The sequence below is a fragment of the Mustela lutreola genome, chromosome 5 (genome assembly GCF_030435805.1).
Source record: "Mustela lutreola isolate mMusLut2 chromosome 5, mMusLut2.pri, whole genome shotgun sequence".
In the NCBI taxonomy this organism is placed as follows: Eukaryota; Metazoa; Chordata; class Mammalia; order Carnivora; family Mustelidae; genus Mustela; species Mustela lutreola.
In genome coordinates, this window is record NC_081294.1 from 71,083,809 (window position 1) to 71,106,240 (window position 22,432).

Genomic DNA, 22,432 nt, shown 5'->3' on the forward strand with positions numbered 1-22,432 from the left:
AAAAAAAAAAGAATTTGTGTCAGAAAGTACTATAAGGAAAAGAGATTCACTAATAAGTATAAAATAGTATCTCATAGTAGTTTTATCTTTCATTTCATTAATTATGGCATAAGCAAAATAAAACACTTTCTAGTAATAGTTTACTGAGAAACAGGAACTTGACTAGTTTGCTTTTTCAGTTCTTTTTATTTTAGGGATTAATGTTTTTTATTGCAATTCATTTCTATCCCCTTTCTAGGATTGTTCTTTTAGTCTTAGAGTTTCCTATAAAACTGTCATAAAGTTGAATTTTTTTGTCATGAAATTTATTTTGTCACGTCAATTTTTTTCTTGAAGTATTTTAAAGTAAATTACAGAAAAGCATGATGCTCCATCATTAACACATCATATGTATCTCAAAAAAAAGAATTATTTTCTTACGTATCAAGATACTGTCACATCAAATATAATGAAATTAACAATAATAATTTTTTAGCATGTGATTTCTACTGTGTATCGTGTATCCCCCAAATTCCTTTCACATCTCTATGTGCAAACAAAGATCCAATCTGGGACCATGTGTTGTATGTTTTTTAAAAGTAAAGTCTTTTAGGGGTGGCTCAGATCATGATCTCAGAGTTGTGAGATCGAGCTCCAAGTTGGGCTCTGTGCCACGCGCAGAGTCTGCTTAATACTCTAACTTCCTCTCCCTCTTCCTCTCCCCCTGCTCTCGCCCTCTCTCTAAAATGAATAAATCTTTTTTTAAAAGTCTTTTAGAATCTATAGCAGCCCTTGTTTTAATGACACTGATCTGAGAGCCTGGGCCAGTGTCTTATAACACATTCCACCTTCCAGATTAACCTTTTTCCATCCTTGTGGTGTTATTAACCTAATCCTAATTCCTGTGAACTGGAGGCCAAGTATAAAAGTATGATTAGATTCAAGTTAATTTTTGAATACCAAACGCATAAGAAATAATGTTGGGTACTTCATGTTAAGATTATAATGGAAGAATATAGTCAATGGTATTGTAATAGGTTGTATGGTGACAGATGGTAGCTACACTTTGGGTAAGCATAGCATATAGTACAAATTTATTGAATCAGTATGTCATACACGGGAAACTCATGTGCATCAGACTCCCTGCTCTGCGGGGAGCTTGCTTCTCCCTTTCCCTCTGCCTGCCACTCTGCGTGTGTTGTCTCTCTGTCAAATAAATAAATAAAATCTTTTTTTTTTTTAACTGGTTTCTAGGGGTGCCTGGGTGACTCAGTTGGCTAAGCATCTGCCTTTGGCGTAGGTTGTGATCCCACGGTCCTGGGACAGAGATCCTCTTTGGGTTTCCCGCTCAGTGGAGAGTCGGCTTCTCCCTCTTCCTCTGCCCCTCCCCTCTGCTTGTGCTCCCGCCCGGCGCTCTTTCTCTCTTGTGCTCTCTAATAAATCTTTTTTTAAAAAAATATTTTATTTATTTATTAGACAGAGATCACAAGTAAGCAGAGAAGCAGGCAGAGAGAGGAGGAAGCAGGCTCCCCGCCGAGCAGAGAGCCCCATGCGGGGCTCCATCCGAGGACCCTGGGATCACATGACCTGAGTGGAAGGCAGAGGCTTAACCCACTGAGCCACCCAGGTGCCCCTCAAAAAAATTTAAAAATGGGTTCTAGTCTTTGCCTGTCTTTAAGACTATATTTAGTTTGTTACATAAAGCATTACTGTAAGTTTCAATCTGTTGTGTTTCATTAGTAACTTAAAATATGTATTACTATAACTGATGCTTTCATGTTCCTCTTCCTTGTTACAGCAAGAGAGTGCTCACTGGCTTTCCCCATTTGCATCCTTTGACATGAACATTTTAGTTTATGTATTAAGTTCTGTAAATGATTGGGGATTATGTGATTGGTGAGGATTTCTTACACTTTTCTGGATCAATAATCCTAAGGTTTTGTTTTGATTTTAATTTCTTCCACTATTGTTTTGTAATTTCTGTCATTTTTCTTATAGGTCTTGCATGTGATAGCCCTCCATAAATTGGGTTCCAGAAAGCAATATTCAGTCATTTTTAGTTACTGTTTCTCTTATTTTACTTAACATTTATCACACAAACATTAATTTTTTTAAACATACAAAAAGCAGTACATACTTAATATATACAATTTGATGGCTTCAAAGGTTAAGTATAAACCACCAGGGAAATCATCACTATTGTCAATGTCATTGGTATATCCATTACTTCCAAAAGTTTGCTCCCACCCTCCTTATTTTTAACTTTTTATGTGCATGATAAGAATACTATCACAAGATTTGCCCTGTCACCAAAGTTTTAAGTACCCAATATAGTACACAGTCTCTTATTTTAAAGGTGTCTATTCTTGTGGTGATACTTGGAGGAATGGATTTCTTTCACATTCTATTTGCATAATATTTTATAGTTTTGTAACAGCATTTGGCTTTTGGTCTACAATAGGAGTTCCCCAACTTTTGATCTTAAACACCTACACTCTTTTTTTTTTTTTTTTTTAAAGATTTTATTTATTTATTTGCCAGAGAGAAATCACAAGTAGACGGAGAGGCAGGCAGAGAGAGAGAGGGAAGCAGGCTCCCTGCCAAGCAGAGAGCCCGATGCGGGACTTGATCCCAGGACCCTGAGATCATGACCTGAGCCGAAGGCAGCGGCTTAACCCACTGAGCCACCCAGGCGCCCCTTAAACACCTACACTCTTAAAAAAAAATCACTGCAGACCCCAAAGAGCTTTGATGTGAGTTATAACTATCAATATTTACTCAATTGGAAATTAAAATTGAGGTTTTTTTTAAAGCACAAGAAATATAAAAGCGCACATTCTAAGGGCCATCATTGCGATGGCGTCACCATACGTCATGTGCGTATATTAGCGAAAGAGAATGAAAAATGGAGTGACGTCTTTCTGTTGTTAGAAAATAGTTTTGAGATTAGCTCACACCGCACTCTCTTCCATTCCAGGCATCCTAGGATCACACTTAGGTAACCACTGTTTGTCACAAGCGCCTGCCTTCCTCAGAGTCAGGGCTCTTAAGGATGCCCCGCCGCACCCAGTAAGCAAGCGGACTGCGAGGCCATCAGCAAAAGACACCCGGTCTGAACTGCTCCCGGAAGCCAGAGCTGCGCAAGCACCGCGAACCTACGACTTCCCGGCGTGCTCCTGGCCTGCGGCGTAAATGCACGCTGGTCGTAGCGACCCACGTGACCCGCGGGGCGGCCGCGGCGGGAACCTGTGAGCGTACCGTTTCGCGTCTACTGCGTGCAGCCCGGGACAGGCCCTCACCCCGGCTCTCCCTCGTCAGGCCAGAAGGAAGCCGGTGTGGGAGGAAGAGTTCCAGCCAGAGCCTTCGCTACCCCTTTGAGCCTCCCAACTTGGAGTCTCGCGGGCCCTCACAGCGCGCGCTCGTCCTGCTCCGGCCGGAGGCACCGCTAAGTCTTGGTGGGCGGGGGCTCTAGGCCCCTGGTGTTGAGAAAAGAAACATTTGCAAACATGTCCCGGATCGAAAAGATGAGCATTTTGGGCGTGCGGAGTTTTGGAATAGAGGACAAAGATAAGCAAATTATCACTTTTTTCAGCCCACTCACAATTTTGGTTGGACCTAATGGGGCGGGGAAGACGGTAAGTCCTCAGTAGCCCCTTTCAGTTTACGGGCCGTCATGTCTTGGGAACTGGAGGGTGAAATGTCTGGGCAGCCCAGAATAATGATAAGGACGAGAGGCGAGGCGTTCCTATGGCTCAGCTTTTGGGGCTCCAGGAAGTGGGTGGGGCCCGGCCCCTGGGCGTGGCCCGGTGTGGCCTGCGGACCCCAGCTCTTTAGGACGCGACCAGCTTTGTTAGGGTATCCAAGCTTGTTGGATTGACAAAGTTGGCTTGAGAATCCCGCGCGCGTACTCAGCGAGCTTATATTCTTGTAGGAAGCCTTTTAGTCTGCACTGCTGTTTTTTGTTAAACACTTGCTCCCAAAACACAGCATTCACTTCCTGGCAGTTGTCCCATTATAGGAATTACTTAAGAAGTTACAAAATATGTTAAACATAGGAACTTCTGAGAAGAGTTTAGGACTCTTACCGAGTCATAATAGAAAGTTGGAGAACAGCTTATTTACTTTGAGTTCTTAAGGTCCAGGGAATGTTTAGAAATTTGAGTTGGACCCTGGAGTGGCATTCATTTACCGGAAGAGGGTAGCCAAGAGACTGGCTGCTCTTTAAGGTGGTTTGAAAAAAAGCAGGGCATTGTCTGTATAAAAGACCAAACGAAACAAAAAGTGTACAGAAAGAGAGGTTTCGAGTTGAGCATTGAATGCTACACTCTTGTCAACTTGCGCTTATGTGAAAAAGTTATTTATTGAATGCCTGTTGTGTACCTAGAATTCTGTTAAGCTCTCTCCTGGAAGGAGAATACTGTGAACAGTAGCTGTGCAAATACATATAATTTGCTCACCTTAATTAGCTGTGTGACTGGGCAAGAGTGAGTCAAATGCATTGTGCTTTAATTTTCTCATACGAAGATTAAAAAAGTTTTCTACAACTTAAGATGAATGTGAAAATTAAGTAGTTAATGTATGTAAAGGTGGGTGGTTAGTAAAATAGGTGGCACATAGTCATGCATAGCTATTAGCCATTTAAAAAAATTTAACTTTAAAATATTTTGGCTTTATTGGGGTGTGAAATTTTACATTTCGTATATAATATATCGGGATGATTTAATGTACTGTGCATTGTAAAAGGATCCCTCCTATCTAGTTAATTAACACGTCTATCACCTTTTTTTTTGGTAAGAATATTTTAAGTTCTACCCTCAGCTAATTTCATTTCTACAAAACGCTGTCATCAACTATGGTAACCATATTTTACATTAACCATTGTTACTAAATTAGTTTGAAAAGTTTTAATGGGAAATAGAGGACTTTTAAAAAATAATAATTTATTTTATTTTAATATACCTTTTTAATTAGTAGTTTTTCCATGCAGTTATCCTTTAACATCTAATCATATCTATATTACAGGTTTTTTTTCTTTTTAAAGATTTTATTTATTTAATTGACAGAGATCACATAGTCAGAGAGGCAGGTGGGGGGCTGGGGGAGTGGGGAAGCAGGCTCCCTGCTGAGCAGAGAGCTTGATGCCCTCCATCCCAGGACCCTGGGATCATGACCCGAACCGAAGACAGCAGCTTAACCCACTGAGCCACCCAGGTGCCCCTACAGGTTTTATACTATCAAATTTTATCTTATAGTTCCTGTGGTAGATAATATTTTTATAACAAGTTAACATTTTATGATAAATGATATGATAAATGGTTCTCTTATTACTAAGTAATAAAATTTTCTATTTTTTTAGACCATCATTGAATGTCTCAAATATATTTGTACTGGAGATTTTCCTCCTGGAACCAAAGGACATACATTTGTTCATGATCCCAAGGTAATAGTGCTAGTGAACTTAAGTTTTGGGGTTTTTTGTTTGTTTGTTTGTTTTAACATTTTATTTATTTATTTGAGGGAGAGAGAATGAGCAGTAGGGAAGGGCAGAAGGAGAGGCTGAGCAGGAATCCCAACGTGGGGCTCAATCCCAGGGCCTAGAGATCATCACCTGAGCTGAAGGAAGATTGTTAACCAACTAAGCCACACAGGTGCCCTGAACTTAAGTATTTTCTTTCTTTTTTTTTTTCCCCAAAATATAGTGTTTGCAATTATAAAAGTGATAAGGCTTATTTAGAAAACCTGGCAATGGAAGAGTATGAAAAGATAGGAAAGTCCACAGTCTTGGCACCCAGTGACAACCACTGTTAACATTTTCATGTTTTTTTTTTTTTTAATTCTCTTTTACATACAATCTTACATAGCTAAAGTTATATCCCAATTTTGTATTCTTGTGTTTTTTCCCCACTTAACATTATCATAAGGTCCCATGTCATCAAATAAATTCTTAATCTAGGTGTTTGGCTAGATTTTAATTTTTATACTTCTTGTATATCTGAAATATTTCCTTCTTTAAACATGTAACCTATTACGAACATTTTTAATAGTTGCATAATTTTCTTAAATTTAGATTGCTTTTAGTTTTTCATTAAAATGTGCCATAGTTTAAGTCTTTGTGTACGAATCTTTGAATTACAGTGTTTATACTGTTATCGAGTGTAAAGGACATAGTTTTTTTTACTACATATTTTTGCTTATAGGTTTTTCTTGTTTTATATATGCAGTGATTTCATACGCCTCTCTCAGCTGCCTGCCAGTCCCCCTAATAGTTTGTGTATATTTCTCAGGCTTTTTTGTGTGACATACTTGTGTGTGGATTTAAATACACTCAAATGTAAATATTTCAAAACAGTGGGAGCATTTTATACTATTGTGTGAATCAAATTTTTAGTGACATGCTATTATATATATATATATATGCACACTTTTATTTCATTGGTTTTAATTACTGAAATTAATCCACTGAGTTTATATTTTATATTTTATCATTTGACCCCCTATTGATGGTCATTTAAGGTGTTCCCACTTTTATATGACTGAAGGTAATTGTAATTGAAAATATTTTTAAACTTTTCTCTTAGAGATAGTAAAATCATTTAGTACATTGACAGAGCCCCCTCTACAATGACTATTTCACACCTTCTCTTTCCTTAAACCTGCAATCTGCTCTGCTCAGTTGTTGATCTTGCCTTGTAATTTATTGAAAAATTAGGAATCGGATAAAAAGTACCTTGTTTTCCAGTCTTCAAGTCTTTCAAACTGTGCTTCATTTGTACTGGTACTGTTTTTTTCTCTTGTATTAAAGGTAAATTGTTTTATCCAAAGGCAGCCAACTATTCTTGGAGGCTGGAACCAGTCAGTCCGTTTTGTCAATGGAAGTGTTTTCCTTTTCATTTACTTTCTTCTATATTAGCACTTTCTCCCTCTTCATAGGATCGTTCATATAAGCATGCTGTAGTAGCTCTAGTCTACAAACAAAAACCTCTCCCTTTACTCCAGATCACCATGTGGCTATTACCTCCATTCAGTCTTACAGCTCAGTTCACAAGAGTTGTATATACTCATCGTCTTCATTTTATTGCTTCTCATTTGTCCCCTGCCTGCTCTGTTCAGGTTTTCTTTCCCACCCCTCCCTTGCTAGCATTGCTGTTATAAAGCTGCCAGTAATCTTCATGTTGCCAGATAAAATGGTCATTTTCTAATTCTCAGTAACTTCTCAGAAGATTTGATACAGCTTCTTACTCCCTTTTTAAAAAACATTGCTCTTGGCTTCCATAGTACCATTATCTCATACCTCCTTTTTCACTGGCCATATTTTAGTCTCATTTACTGAGTCTGTTTTTGCCTTACTCTTCTTGGATGATCTTATTCATTCTCATGGCTTTAAGTACTGGTTATGTGCATATTATTCTTGATTTATATATTTAGCCCAAACTTCTTTCCTAAACCCTAGATATCTATGTCCAGCTGTTTGTTTGGAAATTTAAATGGGCATCTTTTTAACATGTTCAAAACAGAACTCATGGTTCCCTGTTCCCCCATTCCTCTCACATTCTCAAGTTTGGTACGGTATACCTCCATACCTGGTTTAATGATACCACAATTCACACATTGCTCATGCCAAAACCTGGTGTGTCATCCTTTGATTGATTCCTTCATCTCCCCCTGTTGCCAGTTGATAAGCAGTTCTTCATTAGTTTTTTCAAATATCCATGGATATTTACCTGGCAGGGGAGATTCCATGACCATGAAGATGGTTCTCCCAGGTAAGGTTCGTCCGTTGCGCTAAGATGTCTAACATTTATCCCTTTTTTCCATCTTCACTGCTCCTTTCCCAGTCTAAGCTACCTTTGTCTTCCCTTTGAGTTTTTCCAGTAGTCTCCAAACTGGTGTTTCTGCCCACATTCTTTTGAAGTCCCCCACACCCCCCAGCAACCAGTTATCTTTTAAATATTCATTCTAGAGAAAATGTGTTATTCACAGTCTGGGAGTAACATTCTAGTTAGTGTTAATACCCAGAAGTAGGTGCATCCTTGATATGTTCAAGGAATCACAAGGAGGAGCAAAATGGCAAGGAGATGACTGGTAGAAAATTAAATCAGAGAGATATGACTAGTTTCTGCAAGCCCTTGGGTTCTGTTCTCATTTAAATAGGAATCTTTTGGAAGAATTAATGCAGGAGAAGGGCATGGTGTATATTTTAAAGCAATCAGTCTGGCAGCTGAGAGAAAACTATTTGCAGGTGGTTAGGGTAGAAGGGTAGAGACTAATAAAGGAGATTTTGAGATAATTCAGGTGAGATATATTGGTTTTGATTAAGGTGGTTCATTGTTTATTCACCACACCCAGTGCTCCATGTAATACCCACCACCAGGCTAACCCATCCCCCTAACCCCTCTCCCTTCCCAAACCCTCAGTTTGTTTCTCAGAGTCCATAGTCTCATGCTTTGTCTCCTCCTGTGATTTCCCCCATTCACTTTTCCTTTCCGTCTCTTAATGTCCTCCATATTATTCCTTATGCTCCACAAGTAAGTGAAACCATGTTATAATGGACTTTCTCTGCTTGACTTACTTCACTCATCATAATCTAGATCTCCAGTCCCGTCCATGTTGATACAGAGTTGGGTATTCGTCCTTTCTGATGGAAGCTTAATACTCCATTGTAGATAAGGACCGAATCTTTTTTTTTTTTTTTTTTAGATTTTTTTATTTACTTGACAGAGATCACAAGTAGGCAGAGAGGCAGGGAGAGAGAGGGGAAGCAGGCTCCCTGCTGAGCAGACAGCCTGATGTGGGGCTTGATCCCAGGACCCTGGGATCACGACCTGAGCCGAAGGCAGAGGCTTTAACCCACTGAGCCACCCAGGCACCCTGGACCATATCTTCTTTATCCATTGGTCTGTTGAAGGGCGTCTTGGCTCTTTCCACGGTTTGGCAATTATGGCCATTGCTGCTATGAACATTGGGGTACATATGGCCCTTCTTTTCACTACATCTGTATCTTTGGAGTGAATACCCAGTAGTGCAATTGCAGAGTCATAGGGTAGCTCTATTTTTAATTTCTTAAGGAATCTCCACACTGTTTTCCAAAGTGGCTGCACCAACGTGCATTCCCACCAACAGTGTAAGAGGGTTCCCTTTCTCCACATCCTCTTCAGCACTTGTTGTGTCCTGTCCTGATAATTTTGGTCATTCTAACTGGTGTAAGGTAGTATCTCAGTGATGTTTTGATTTCAATTTTCCTGATGGCTAATGATGATGAACCATTTTTTCATGTGTCTGTTAGTCATTTGTATGTCTTCTTTGAAGAGTCTGTTCATGTCTTCTGCCCATTTTTGACGTGATTATCTGTTTTTTGGGGTGTTGAGTTTGAGGAGTTCTTTATAGATCTTGGATATCAGCCCTTTGTCTGTAGTGTCATTTTTAAATATCTTCTCCCGTGCTGTGGGCTACCTCTTTGTTTTGTTGACTGTTTCCTTTGCTGTGCAGAAGCTTTTCATCTTGATGAAGCCCCAAAAGTTCATTTTCGCTTTTGTTTCCTTTGCCCTTGGAGACATGTCTTGAAAGTAGTTGCTGTGTTCAGTGTCAAAGAGATTACTGCCTATGTTCTCCTCTAGGATTTTGATAGATTCCTGCTTCACCTTGAGGTCTTTTATCCATTTCGAGTTTATCGTTGTGAACAGTGTAAGAATGGTCAAGTTTCATTTTATATATAGCTGTCCAATTTTCCCAGCCCCATTTATTGAAGAGACTGTCTTTTTTCCACTGAATATTTTTCCCTGCTTTGTTGAAGATTATTTGGCCATAGAATTGAGGGTCCATATCTGGACTCTCTACTCTGTTCCATTGGTCTGTGTGTCTATTTTTGTGCCAGTACCATGCATGCTGTGTTGGTGATCACAGCTTTGTAGTAAAGCTTGAAATCAGGCAACATGAAGCCCCCAGGTTTTTCTTTTTCAACATTTCCTTAGCAATTTGGGATATTTCTAGTTCCATACAAATTTTAGGATTATTTGTTCCAGCACTTTGAAAAATGCCGGTGGAATTTTGATCGAGATGGCATTGAAAGTATAGATTGCTCTGGGCAGTATAGATTGCTCTGGGCAGTATAGACATTTTAACAATGTTTATTCTTCCAATCCATGAGCATGGAATGCTTTTCCATCTTTTTGTGTCTTCTTCAGATTCTTTCATAAGTGTTCTGTAGTTCCTCGAGTACAGATCCTTCACCTCTTTGGTTAGGTTTATTCCAAGGTATCTTATGGTTCTTGGTGTTATAGTAAATGGACTTGATTCTTGATTCTGTAATTTCCTTTACATATTTTCATTGTTAGTGTATAAGAAAGCACCTGATTTCTGTGCACTGATTTTGTAGCCTGCCACATTACTGAATTGCTATATGAGTTCTAGTAGTTTGGGGATGGAGTCCTTGAGTGTTCCATATAAAGCATCAAGTCATCTGTGAAGAGATAGAGTTTGATTTCTTCTTTGCCAATTTGAATACCTTTTATTTCTTTTTGTTGTCTGATTGCTGTTGCTAAGACTTCTAATCCTATGTTGAACAACAGTGGTGAGAGTGGGCATCTTTGTCCTGTTCCTGATCCATGGGGAAGGCTGTCAGCTTTCCCCATTAAGAATGATATTGGCCGTCGGTTTTTCATAGATTTTATGAAGTTGAGGAATGTTCTCTCTGTCCCTATACTTTAAAGAGTTTTAATCAGGAACAGATACTATATTCTCTCAAATGCTTTTTCTGTATTAATTGAGAGGATCATATTGTTCTTTTCTCTTATTGATTTGTTTTATCGCATTGAGTGATTTGCAAATGTTGAACCTCCCTTGCATCCCAGGGATAAATCCCACCTAATCATGGTGGATTATCTTTTTAATGTACTGTTGGATCCTGTTAGCTAGTATCTTGTTGAGAATTTTGGCATGCAGGGATATGGTTTGAAATTCTCCTTTTTGATGGGGTCTTTGCCTGATTTGGGGATCAAGGTAATGCTTGATACCAGAAATATCAAGGATATCAAATAGGGTCTGGAAGTTTTCCTTCTGTTTCTATTTTTTGAAACTCTTCAGGAGAATAGGTATTATTTCTTCTTGGAATGTTTGGTAGACCCAGGGAATCCATCAGGTCCTGGGCTCTTTTGGGGGAGTTGTTTTTTTTTTTAATTAAATTTTTAAAATTTTTAATTAACTTATAATGTATTATTAGCCCCAGGGGTACAGGTCTGTGAATCGCCAGGTTTACACACTTCACAGCACTCACCATAGCACATACCCTTCCCAAAGTCCATAACTCCACCACCCTCTCCCTCCCCCTCCCCCCTGGCAGCCCTCAGTTTTGTGAGATTAAGAGTCTCTTATGGTTTGTCTCCCTCCCGATCCCATCTTGTTTCATTTATTCTTTTCCTACCCCAACCCCCCCACCTTGCATCTCCCCTTCCTTATATCAGGGAGATCATATGATAGTTGTCTTTCTCTGATTGACTTACTTCGCTAAGCATAATACCCTCTATTTCCATCCACATCGTCACAAATGGCAAGATTTCATTTCTTTTGATGGCTACATAGTATTCCATTGTACATATAAACCACATCTTCTTTATCCATTCATCTGTTGATGGACATCTAGGTTCTTTCCATTGTTTGGCTATTGTGGACATTGCTGCTATAAACATTTGCGTGCACATGCCCCTTCAGATCACTACATTTGTATCTTTAGGGTAAATACCCAGCAATGAGATTGCTGGGTCATAGGGTAGCTCTATTTTCAACTTTTTCAGGAACCTCCATGCTGTTTTCCAGAGTGGTTGCACCAGCTTGCATTCCCAACAGTATAGGACGGTTCCCCTTTCTCCGCATCCTCACCAGCATCTGTCATTTCCTGACTTGTTAATTTTAGCCATTCTGACTGGTGTGGGGTGGTATCTCGTTGTGGTTTTGATTTGTATCTCCCTGATGCCAAGTGATGTGGAGCACTTTTTCATGTGTCTGTTAGCCATCTGCATGTCTTCTTTGCGGAAATGTCTGTTCATGTCTTCTGCCCATTTCTTGATTGGATTATTTTTCTTTGGGGGTTGAGTTTGATAAGCTCTTTATAGATTGTGGATACTAGCCCTTTATCTGATATGTCGTTTGCAAATATCTTCTCCCATTCTTTCAGTTGTCTTTTGGTTTTGTTAACTGTTTCCTTTGCTGTGCAAAAGCTTTTGATCTTGATGAAGTCCCAATAGTTCATTTTTGCCCTTGCTTCCCTTGCCTTTGGCGATGTTCCTAGGAAGAAGTTGCTTGGCTGAGGTCAAAGAGGTTGCTGCCTGTGTTCTCCTCAAGGATTTTGATGGATTCCTTTTTCACATTGAGGTCCTTCATCCATTTTGAGTCTATTTTTGTGTATGGTGTAAGGAAATGGTCCAGTTTCATTTTTATGCAGTGGCTGTCCAATTTTCCCAACACCATTTGTTGAAGAGATTGTCTTTTTTCCATTGGACATTCTTTCCTGCTTTGTCGAAGATTAGTTGACCATAGAGTTGAGGGCCTATTTCTGGGCTCTCTATTCTGTTCCATTGATCTATGTGTCTGTTTTTGTGCCACTACCTTGCTGTCTTGATGATGACAGCTTTGTAATAGAGCTTGAAGTCTGGAATTGTGATGCCACCAACTATGGCTTTCTTTTTCATCATTCCTCTGGCTATTCGAGGTTTTTTTCTGGTTCCATATAAATTTTAGGATTATTTGTTCCATTTCTTTAAAAAAAAAAAAAAAGAATGGGACTTTGATAGGGATTGCATTAAATGTGAAGATTGCTTTAGGTGGCTTAGACATTTTCATGATATTTATTCTTCCAATCCATGCGCATGGAACGTTTTTCCATTTCTTTGTGTCTTTCTCAATTTTTTTCATGAGTACTTGATAGTTTTCTGAGTTTAGATTCTTTCCCTCTTTGGTTAGGTTTATTCTTAGGTATCTTATGGTTTGGGGTGCAATTGTAAATGGGATTGACTCATTAATTTCTTCTTTCTTCTCTCTTGTTGTTGGTGTATAGAAATGCAACTGATTTCTGTGCATTGATTTCATATCCTGATACTTTACTGAATTCCTGTACGAGTTCTAGTAGTTTTGGAGTGGAGTCTTTTGGGTTTTCCACATAAAGTATCATATCATCTGCAAAGAGTGATAGTTTAACAACTTCTTTGCCGATTTGGATGCCTTTAATTTCTTTTTGTTGTCTGATTGCTGAGGCTAGGACTTCTAGTACTATGTTGAATAGCAGTGGTGATAATGGACATCCCTGCCGTGTTCCTGACCTTAGCGGAAAAGCTCTCAGTTTTTCTCCATTGAGAATGATATTCGCTGTGGGTTTTTCATAATGGCTTTGATGATATTGAGGTATGTGCCCTCTATCCCTACACTTTGAAGAGTTTTGATTAGGAAGGGATGCTGTACTTTGTCAAATGCTTTTTCAGCATCTATTGAGAGTATTATATGGTTCTTGTTCTTTTATTAATGTATTGTATCACGTGTATTGATGGATTTGCGGATGTTGAATCAGCCTTGCAGCCCTGGAATAAATCCCACTTGGTCGTGGTGAGTAATCCTTTAACGTACTGTTGGATCCTGGCTAGTATTTTGGTGAGAATTTTCACATCTGTGTTCATCAAGGATATTGGTCTGTAATTCTTTTTTGATGGTATCCTTGTCTGGTTTTGGGATCAAGGTAATGCTGGCCTCATAAAATGATTTTGGAAGTTTTCCTTCCATTTCTATTTTTTTGGAACAGTTTCAGGAGAATAGGAATTAATTCTTCTTTTTTTTTTTTTTTAAAGATTTTATTTATTTATTTGACAAAGTGATAGATCACAAGTAGGCAGAGAGGCAGGCAGAGAGAGAGAGTGGGGGAAGCAGGCTCCCTGCTGAGCAGAGAGCCCGATGTGGGACTCGATCCCAGGACCCTGAGATCATGACTTGAGCCGAAAGCAGAGGCTTAACCCACTGAACTACTCAGGCACCCCATTAATTTTTCTTTAGTATATGTGCTGCTGAAGCGAGCACCCCATTAATTTTTCTTTAAATGTTTGGTAAAATTCCCCTGGGAGGCCGCCTGACCCTCGGTTCTTGTTTGGAGACTTTTGATGACTGCTTCAATCTCCTTACTGGTTATGGGTCTATTCAGGTTTTCTGTTTCTTCCTGGTTCAGTTGTGGCAGTTTATATGTCTGTAGGAATGCATCCATTTCTTCCAGATTGTCAAATTTGCTGGCGTATAGCTGTTCATAATATGTTCTTATAATTGTTTGTATTTCTTTGGTGTTGGTTGTGATTTCTCCTCTTTTCATGATTTTATTTATTTGGGTCCTTTCTCTTTTCTTTTTGATAAGTCTGGTCAGGGGTTTACCAATCTTATTCTTTCAAAGAACCAGCTCCTAGTTTCGTTGATTTGTTCTATTGGTTTTTTGGTTTCTATTTCATTGATTTCTGTTCTGATCTTTATGATTTCTCTTCTCCTGCTGGGTTTAGGATTTCTTTGTTGTTCTTTCTCCAGCTTCTTTAGGTGTAGGATTAGGTTGTGTATTTGAGACCTTTCTTGTTTCTTGAGAAAGGCTTGTATCGCTATATATTTTCCTCTCAGGGTTGCCTTTGCTGTGTCCCACAGATTTTGAACCATTGTGTTTTCATTATCATTTGTTTCCATGAATTTTTTCAGTTCTTTTTTAATTTCCTGGTTGACCCATTCATTCTTTAGGAGGATGCTCTTTAGTCTCCATGTATTTGGGTTCTTTCCAGCGTTCCTCTTGTGATTGAGTTCTAGCTTCAGAGCATTGTGGTCTGAGAATATGCAGAGAATGATCCCAATCTTTTGATACTGGTTGAGACCTGATTTCAGACCCAGGATGTGATCTATTCTGGAGAATGTTCCATGTGCACTAGAGAAGAATGTGTATTCTGTTGCTTTGGGATGGAATGTTCTCAATATTATCAGTGATGTCCATCTGGTACAGTGTATCATTTAAGGCCTTGATTTCCTTGTTGATCTTTTGCTTGGATGATCTGTTTATTTCAGTGAAGGGAGTGTTAAAGTCCCCTACTATTGTATTATTGTCGATTTATTTCTTTGATTTTGTTATTAATTGGTTTATATAGTTGGCTGCTCCCATGTGAGGGGTATAGATACTTAAAATTGTTAGATCTTCTTGTTGGACAGACCCTTTGAATATGATATAGTGTCCTTCCTCATCTCTTATTATAGTCTTTGGCTTAAAATCTAATTGATCTGATAGAAGGATTGCCATCTCAGCCTTCTTTTGAGGTCCATTAGCATGGAAAATTGTTTTCCATTCCCTCCCTTTAAATCCAGAGGTGTCTTTGGGTCTAAAATGAGTTTCTTGTAGACAGCATATTGATGGGTTTTGTTTTTTTATCCATTCTGATACCCTGTGTCTTTTGATTGGGGTATTTAGCTCTAAATGGGTAACTATTGAGAGATATGAATTTAGTGCCATTGTATTGCATGGAAGGTGACTGTTACTGTATATTGTTTCTGTTCCTTTCTGATCTACTGCTTTTAGGCTCTCTCTTTGCTTATTTCCCTTTCAATATTTCCTGTAGAGCTGGTTTGGTGTTTGCAAATTCTTTTAGTTTTTGTTTGTCCTGGAATATTTTTTTCTCTCCTTCTATTTTCAATGATAGCCTAGCTGGATATAGTATTCTTTTCTGCATGTTTTTCTTGTTTAGTGCTCTGAATATATCTTGCCAGTTCTTTCTGGCCTGCCAGGTCTCTATGGGTAAGTCTGCTGCCAATCTAATATTTTTACCATTGTATGTTACAGACTTATTGTCCCGGGCTGCTTTCAGGATTTTCTCTTTGTTGCTAAGACTTGTAAATTTTGCTATTAGATGATGGGATGTGGACCTATTCTTATTGATTTTGAGGGGGATTCTGTGTACCTTCTGGATTTTGATGCTTGTTCCCTTTGCCATATTAGTGAAATTCTCTACAATAATTCTCTCCAGTATACCTTCTGCTCCCCTCTCTTTCTTCTTCTTCTGGAATCCCAATTAATCTAATGTTGTTTCATCTTGTGGTATCACTTATCTCTTGAATTCTCCCCTCATGGTCCAGTGGTTGTTTGTCTCTTTTGCTCAGCTTCTTTATTTTCTGTCATTTGGTGTTCTATATCACTAATTCTCTCTTCTGCCTCATTTATCCTAGCAGTAAGAGCCTCCATTTTTTATTGCACTTCATTAATAGCTTTTTTGCTTTCAGCTTGGGTAGATTTTAGTTCTTTTATTTCTCCAGAAAGGGCTTTTATTTCTCCAGACAGTGTTTCCCTAATATCTTCCATGCCTTCTTCGAGCCAGGCTAGCACCTTGAGAATCATCATTCTGAACTCTGGATCTGACATAGTACCAGTGTCCATATTGATTAAGTCCCTAGCCTTCAGTACTGCCTCTTGTTCTTTTTTTTTGTGGTGAGTTTTTCTGCCTTGTCGTTTTATCCAGATAAGAATATATGAAGGAGTGAATAAAATACTAAAAGAGTGGCAAAGACCCCAGTAAAATGTGCTTTAACCAAATCAGAAGAGACCCCAAATCGTGGGAGGAAGAAAGGGGGTAAAAAGAAGTTCAGAAAAAAAATTTTTAACAAAAATAAAGGGAAAATATAAAAAAGAAAAAAGATATATATTAGACTAGTGAATAGAACAGGGTCACCCGCTGAATGGGAGTATTTTGGTCTCTTAGAACAAACTAGCTCCCAAAATTTTAAAGAATGAAAACATATATAAGGGTAAACACAATGAAGGGATGGAATATGACTATAAAGATGAAAAAAAAAATTTTTTTTTAAATTTCTAAAAAAGGAGTTGATAAGGTAAGTTGGTTGGAAGAATAAAGGAAAAGAAAGTGGAGAGAATTTGCTTAGGCTGGAGACTAGAATAAAGCCCTGTGTTAGATTTAGGGTATATTTTGATCTCTTAGAAGTTGCATCCCAAATTTTTTTAGAAGAAAAAACCCTATGTGTATACAAAAAATAAAGTTAGATACAATGAAGGATAAAATATGACTATACTAATAAAGTTTCAAATAAGTTTTTTTTTTATGAAAGGTATTGGTAAGATAAACTAGTTTAAAAATGTTAAAAGAGGAAAGGGTAAAAGTTAAAAAAAATTTAGCAAAAGAAAAAAAAATTTTAAAAATTGACTTTGCAAGACTAAAGAATCATGGGGAGAAAGCCATGAATTCCATGCTTTGCTTTCTCCTCCTCCGAATTTCTCTGTTCTCCTTGGTACGTAAACTTGGTCTTGACTGGATTTCTTGCTTATCTTCTGGGGAGGGGCCTGTTGTAGTGATTCTCAAGTGTCTTTGCCCGAGGCAGAATTCCACCGCCTTCATCAGGGCCCCAGGTTAAGTAATTTGCTCAGCTTCACTTTCGGAAGACTGTTGTTCCCTGAAACGCTTTCCGTAGAGCTCTGGAGGAAGGGAATGAAGATGGTGGCCTCCAGGTCTCCGACCCAGAGGAGCCGAGAGCTTGGGCCCCACTCCTCAGTGTGCCCTTGGAGAAAAGCGCTCAGTCACTCCCGTCTCCCTGGCCTTCGGCTGCACTCCAAGGTCACCCAGCCTGTGACCAATCTGGCACACAGCCCCGCCTGGAGTCTCCAAACCCTGCAGATCCCTTTGCTCTTCCAGGGCCTCCCTGGAATCTAGGGTCTCCCTGGATCTTGTGGGGTCTCTCCTCATAGAGCAGTGGTCTTTGCCACTGGCCACATTTAAGGTAACTCCGAGTTGAGAGCTCACTCCTTGGCTCTGTCTCTGTAACCAGCTTCCCTGCTCTAATACCTGTGAGCTCTGCGACACTCGGACACCCCTGATCCTTCTGTGATCCCGTGGGACCTGAGAACATGCTGTCCCTGCGTGTCCCTGCTTCACCCCGGCTTAGCCTCTGGAGTGATGTCCCTCATTGGAGCAGACTTTTAAAAGTTCTGATTTTGTGCTTCATTGCTCTGCCGCTTGCCCGGAGCCAGCCCCTCCCCCCGCGGTCTATCTTCCCGTCTCTTTGGATTCACTTCTCTGCCAGTCCTACCTTTCAGAAAGTGGTTGATTTTCTGTTTTTAGAATTTCTGTTCTTCTTCTCTTCTATCTCCTGTTGGATTTGTAGGTGTTCAAAATGGTTTGATAAGTTATATAGGTGATCTCCTCTTAACTGATGTTGTCTCAGCCTGCTACTTCTCTGCCATCTTGACTCCTCCCTTTGGGAGGTTTTTTGATTACTGCCTCAGTCTTGTTACTAGAGATTGGTCATTCAGGTTGTCAGTTTCTTCCTGTTTCAGTCTTGGAAGTTTATAGGTTTCCAAGAATGCATCCATTTCTTCTAGGTTGCTTAACTTATTGACATATAGCTGTTGATAATAATTTCTGATGATTGTTTCTATTTCCTTGGTGTTAGTTGTGATCTCTCCCCTTTCATTCATATTTTTGTTAATTTGGGTCCTCTCTGTTTTCTTTTGGATTAGTTTGGCCAGTGGTTTATCGATCTTATTAATTCTTTCAAAGAAACCAGCTTCTAGTTTCATTGGTTTTTTCTTAAAAGGTTTTATTTATTTATTTGACAGACAGAGATCACAAGCAGAGAGGGAGGCAGAGAGGTGGGTGGGGAAGCAGGCTCCCCACTGAGCAGAGAGCCCGATGTGGGGCTCAATCCCAGGACCCTGGGCTCCTGACCTGAGCCGCAGGCAGAGGCTTTAACCCACTGAACCATCCAGGCGCCCTCGTTGATGTGTTTTACTTATCTATAGTTTCTAACTCATTGATCTCTGCACTAATATTTCCCTTCTTGTGCATGGGGTTGGCTTAATTTTCCAGTTCCTTAAGGTGTAAAGAGAGTCGGTGTATTCGGGATTTTTCTATTTCTTTGAGAGGTTTGGATGGCTATGTATTTCCCTCTTAGGACTGCCTTTGCCATATCCCATAGGTTTTGAACCTATGTGTCTTCATTCTCATTGGTTTCCATGAATTGTTTAAGTTCTTCCCTGATTTCCTGGTTGATCCAAACATTCTTGAGCAGGATGTTCTTTAGCTTCCAAGTGTTTGAATTCCTTTCAAACTTTTTCTTGTGGTTGAGTTCTAGTTTCAAAGCATTGTGATCTGAGAATGTGCAGGAAATAATCTCAATCTTTTGGTATCAGTTGAGCCCTGATTTGTGACCCAGTATATGGATGTTCTGGAGAAAGTTCCATGTGCGCTCCAGAAGAATGAGTATTCTGTTGTTTTCGGATGGAGTGTTCTGTATATATCTATGAGGTCCATCTGGTCCAGTGTGTCATTTAAAGCTCTTGTCTCTTTGTTGATTTTCTGCTTGGATGATCTATTACTGAGATTTGCATGTTAAGATCCCGTACAATTAATGTATTCATATCAATAGGACTCTTTATTTTGACTAACAGTTGGCTGCTCCCATATTGGGAGCATAAATATTTACAATTGTTAGATCTTCTTGCTGGATAGACCCTTTAAGAATGATATAGTGTCCTTGTGTATCTCTGACTACAGTCTTTAGCTTAAAATCTAATTTATCTGATATGAGAATTGCTACCCCAGCTCTCTTTTGAGGCCCATTGGCATGAAAGATGATTCTCCATCCCTTCACTTTCAGTCTGGATGTATCTTTAGGTTCAAAATGTGTCTCTTGTAGATAGCATATGGAGGGGTCCTGTCGTTTTATCCAGTCTGCAGCCCTGTGCCATTTTATGGGAGCATTTAGGCCATTCACGTTGAGAGTGATTTTTGAAAGGTAAGTTTTTATTGACATCATGTTGCCTGTGAAGTCCTTATTTTTATAGATTATCTCTGTAGATTTCTGTTCTATATCAGTCTTGGGTTCTTTCTTCTTTTGTAGAACCCCCCCCAATATTTTAGTAGTGCCTGCTTGGTGGTCATGTAATCTTTTAAAGCTTGCCGGTCTTGAAAGCTCTTTATCTCTCCATCCATTTTGAATGTCAGCCTTGCTGGCTAAAGTATTCTTGGTTGCATGTTCTTTTCATTTAGTGCCCTGAATATGTCTTAACAGCCCTTTCTAGCTTGCCAGGTTTCTGTGGACAGGTCTGACATTATTCTGATGGTCCTCCCTCTGTATGTAAGGGATCTCTTCCCTCTAGCTGCCCTTAGGACATATTCTCTGAAACTATGATTTGTGAATTTCACAGTTATGTGTCTGGATGTCTTTCTGGCATCTTGGGGCAGGGGGGGTTGTCCTCTCTGCTTCTGGGACATGAACACTAGTTCCATTCCCCATATTGAGAAAATTTTCATCCAGGATTTGTTCAGCTATATCTTCTAGTCTTCTCTCTCTCTCCACCCCCTCAGGGATCCCAATAATTCTGATATTGGGATGTTGCATGGCATCATTTATTTCCCTAGTTTTGTTTTCATGGCTTCTAAGCCGTTTGTTCCAGGCCTTCTCCTAATCCTTCTTTTCTATCAGTTTGTCTTCTGGATCACCAATTCTATCTTCTGCCTTGGTTACCCTAGCTCTTACAGTATTTAGATTAGATTGAATCTCATTGATAGCATTTTTAACTTCTTTCAGATCAGCTCTCCCCTCCACCCTTAGAGATTCTATGTTGTCTCTAATGGTCTTCTCCAACCTAGCCATTGCCTGGATAGTTGTTACTCTGAACTCCCTTTCCAGAATATTCTTTATGTCCATATCCAGTAGTTCTGTTGTCACAGTCTCTGAATTTTTCCTCTGTTGGGTGTTCCTCCTCATAGTCATTTTAGTGAGAATTGGTTGAGGGGAGGTATAGCTGAATACATGTTCTTGGCAGGGTGTACCATGAAAAGTTTTGGAACAATCAGAAGTCTCCACCAAAAAGAAAGAAGGAAAAGGGGGGGGGGGGGAACCTGCCAAAATGGGCCCCAAAGTGAAATTATAAAGTACAAAGACAAAAACAAACAAAAAGACCAACAAAAGAAAAGAAAAAAAAAACCAGCCAAAATGAACCCCAAGAATAAGATTTATATAGTACAAAAACAAAAGCAAGTACACAGAAACACTGACAGAAGGATAAGATGGGAAGGTGTTTATAAATCTTCAATGTGGGCGAGGAAGGTTATTTCAGTTCTTCCTGGGTGTATCTTGTTATCTTTGTTAAAAGACTCAACTTTCCAGAGATACAGGGAAATTAAAACTGGTTTATATATAGGGGTAGTATTGAATAGGGAAAAAGGATTACCTTGAAGCTTGTATCTATATGTATATTAAAAAAAATAAAAGAAAATAGGTATATGTGTGAAACAAGTTGAAGTTAAAAAGTTATTATGGAATATGTTGTATTAACCCTCTAGTTGTAATGGTAAGTAGGTTAAAAAAATTAAGAGAACAAGAATCGTGAGAATGAATTTTTAAAAAAAGAAAAAGAAAGGTTGTATCTATGTAATATATAGGTTTTGGTGTAATACTGGGAGCTTAATATATTGTTTTCCCCTGATGTTGGGGTTTTACAGTTTTATGGGGACTCTGTGGTGGTTGTCCTCTTGTTCTTTTGGCTTCTCTTCTGGGGGAGAGGACTGCCACATTGTTTGCCAGTCGATCTTGCTTTGGCTGAGTTGTTCTGCCCCTTATTAAGGTGCTGGGCTCTGTAGAAACTGCGTTTTCAGGCTTTTGTTCTCCAAAGGTTTTTGTTCTTGGACAGCTTTCTGTGGCTTTTTGGAGCGTTGGTGGAAAGTAAACTGTCCGCATCCAGACCTTCACCTTAGAGAAGCCTCAGTTTGCTCCCCTCTGGGTGATCCAGAAGACACAGGCTCCCCTTCTGCAAACTCTGCTGAACACCACAACCTCCACAGGTGGTGCACACCCCCAGCCACCATCTCAGTGGTCACCCAAGGTCACCGCTTGTCTCTGTACCCCTGTGCCTCTAAAACCACAAGTGATACTGGTCCGGGGGAGCCCAAACCTGGGTGTCTGCCCTTGCTGGGATTGCTGTCTTGGGTCCATGCCCACGCCAGGTGCACTCAGGCAGCGGTGCAGGTCACAGAAGGCTGCAGGCCAAGGGACGCCAGTCAGGGTCTGCGCCAGGTCCTCTCAGGTGCAGACTGGGTGTGTGCAGACCCCGTGGTCGTGCAGGTTGTGAAAGGCTAAGGGCCCAGAGACCCTGGCTGGTGCCCACACCAGGCTCTCAGGCACGGGAGGAAGAACGCCTGGCCCAAGCAGTGGTGAAAGCAGCGGAAAGCTGTAGGCTCAGGGACCATGGACTGGAGCCCCCACCAAGCTCTCTCTGGCATGGGTGGTCACTGGAGGTGACTGTCCTGGCATCGTGGGCTTAGGCCCGTGCCCATGACCGCCCAATTGCACCAGTTGCCCCTTAAGATCTTTTGTTGTTTTTGAGTGGTTTTAACCAGACTCTAATGCTGGTCCCCAGTCACAGGGCACTTTTCGTATTGGGGTATTACTTTCCAGTGGG

General features: G+C 39.8%; 1 protein-coding gene across 9 annotated transcripts in view; it reads left to right on the top strand.

Annotated features, from left to right (window-relative positions):
- RAD50 (RAD50 double strand break repair protein) overlaps positions 1–22,432 on the top strand; it is a 204,758-nt gene that overhangs the window by 110,214 nt on the left and 72,112 nt on the right. For 3 of the 9 annotated variants that reach the window (XR_009353895.1, XM_059174530.1, XM_059174529.1), the window contains exons 3-4: positions 2,957–3,614; positions 5,336–5,419. The exons of 2 other annotated variants lie outside the window; for them this stretch is intronic. Coding sequence is in view for 5 of the 7 variants with exons in the window: in XM_059174530.1 (XP_059030513.1) it covers positions 3,486–3,614; positions 5,336–5,419 (213 nt within the window). In the remaining 2 variants the exon portion in view is untranslated. Of the gene's footprint in view, positions 1–2,956; positions 3,615–5,335; positions 5,420–5,608; positions 5,628–22,432 lie in introns of those variants that run through there. 4 more of the 9 variants (XM_059174533.1, XM_059174532.1, XM_059174531.1 and 1 more) reach the window with 2 other exon arrangements.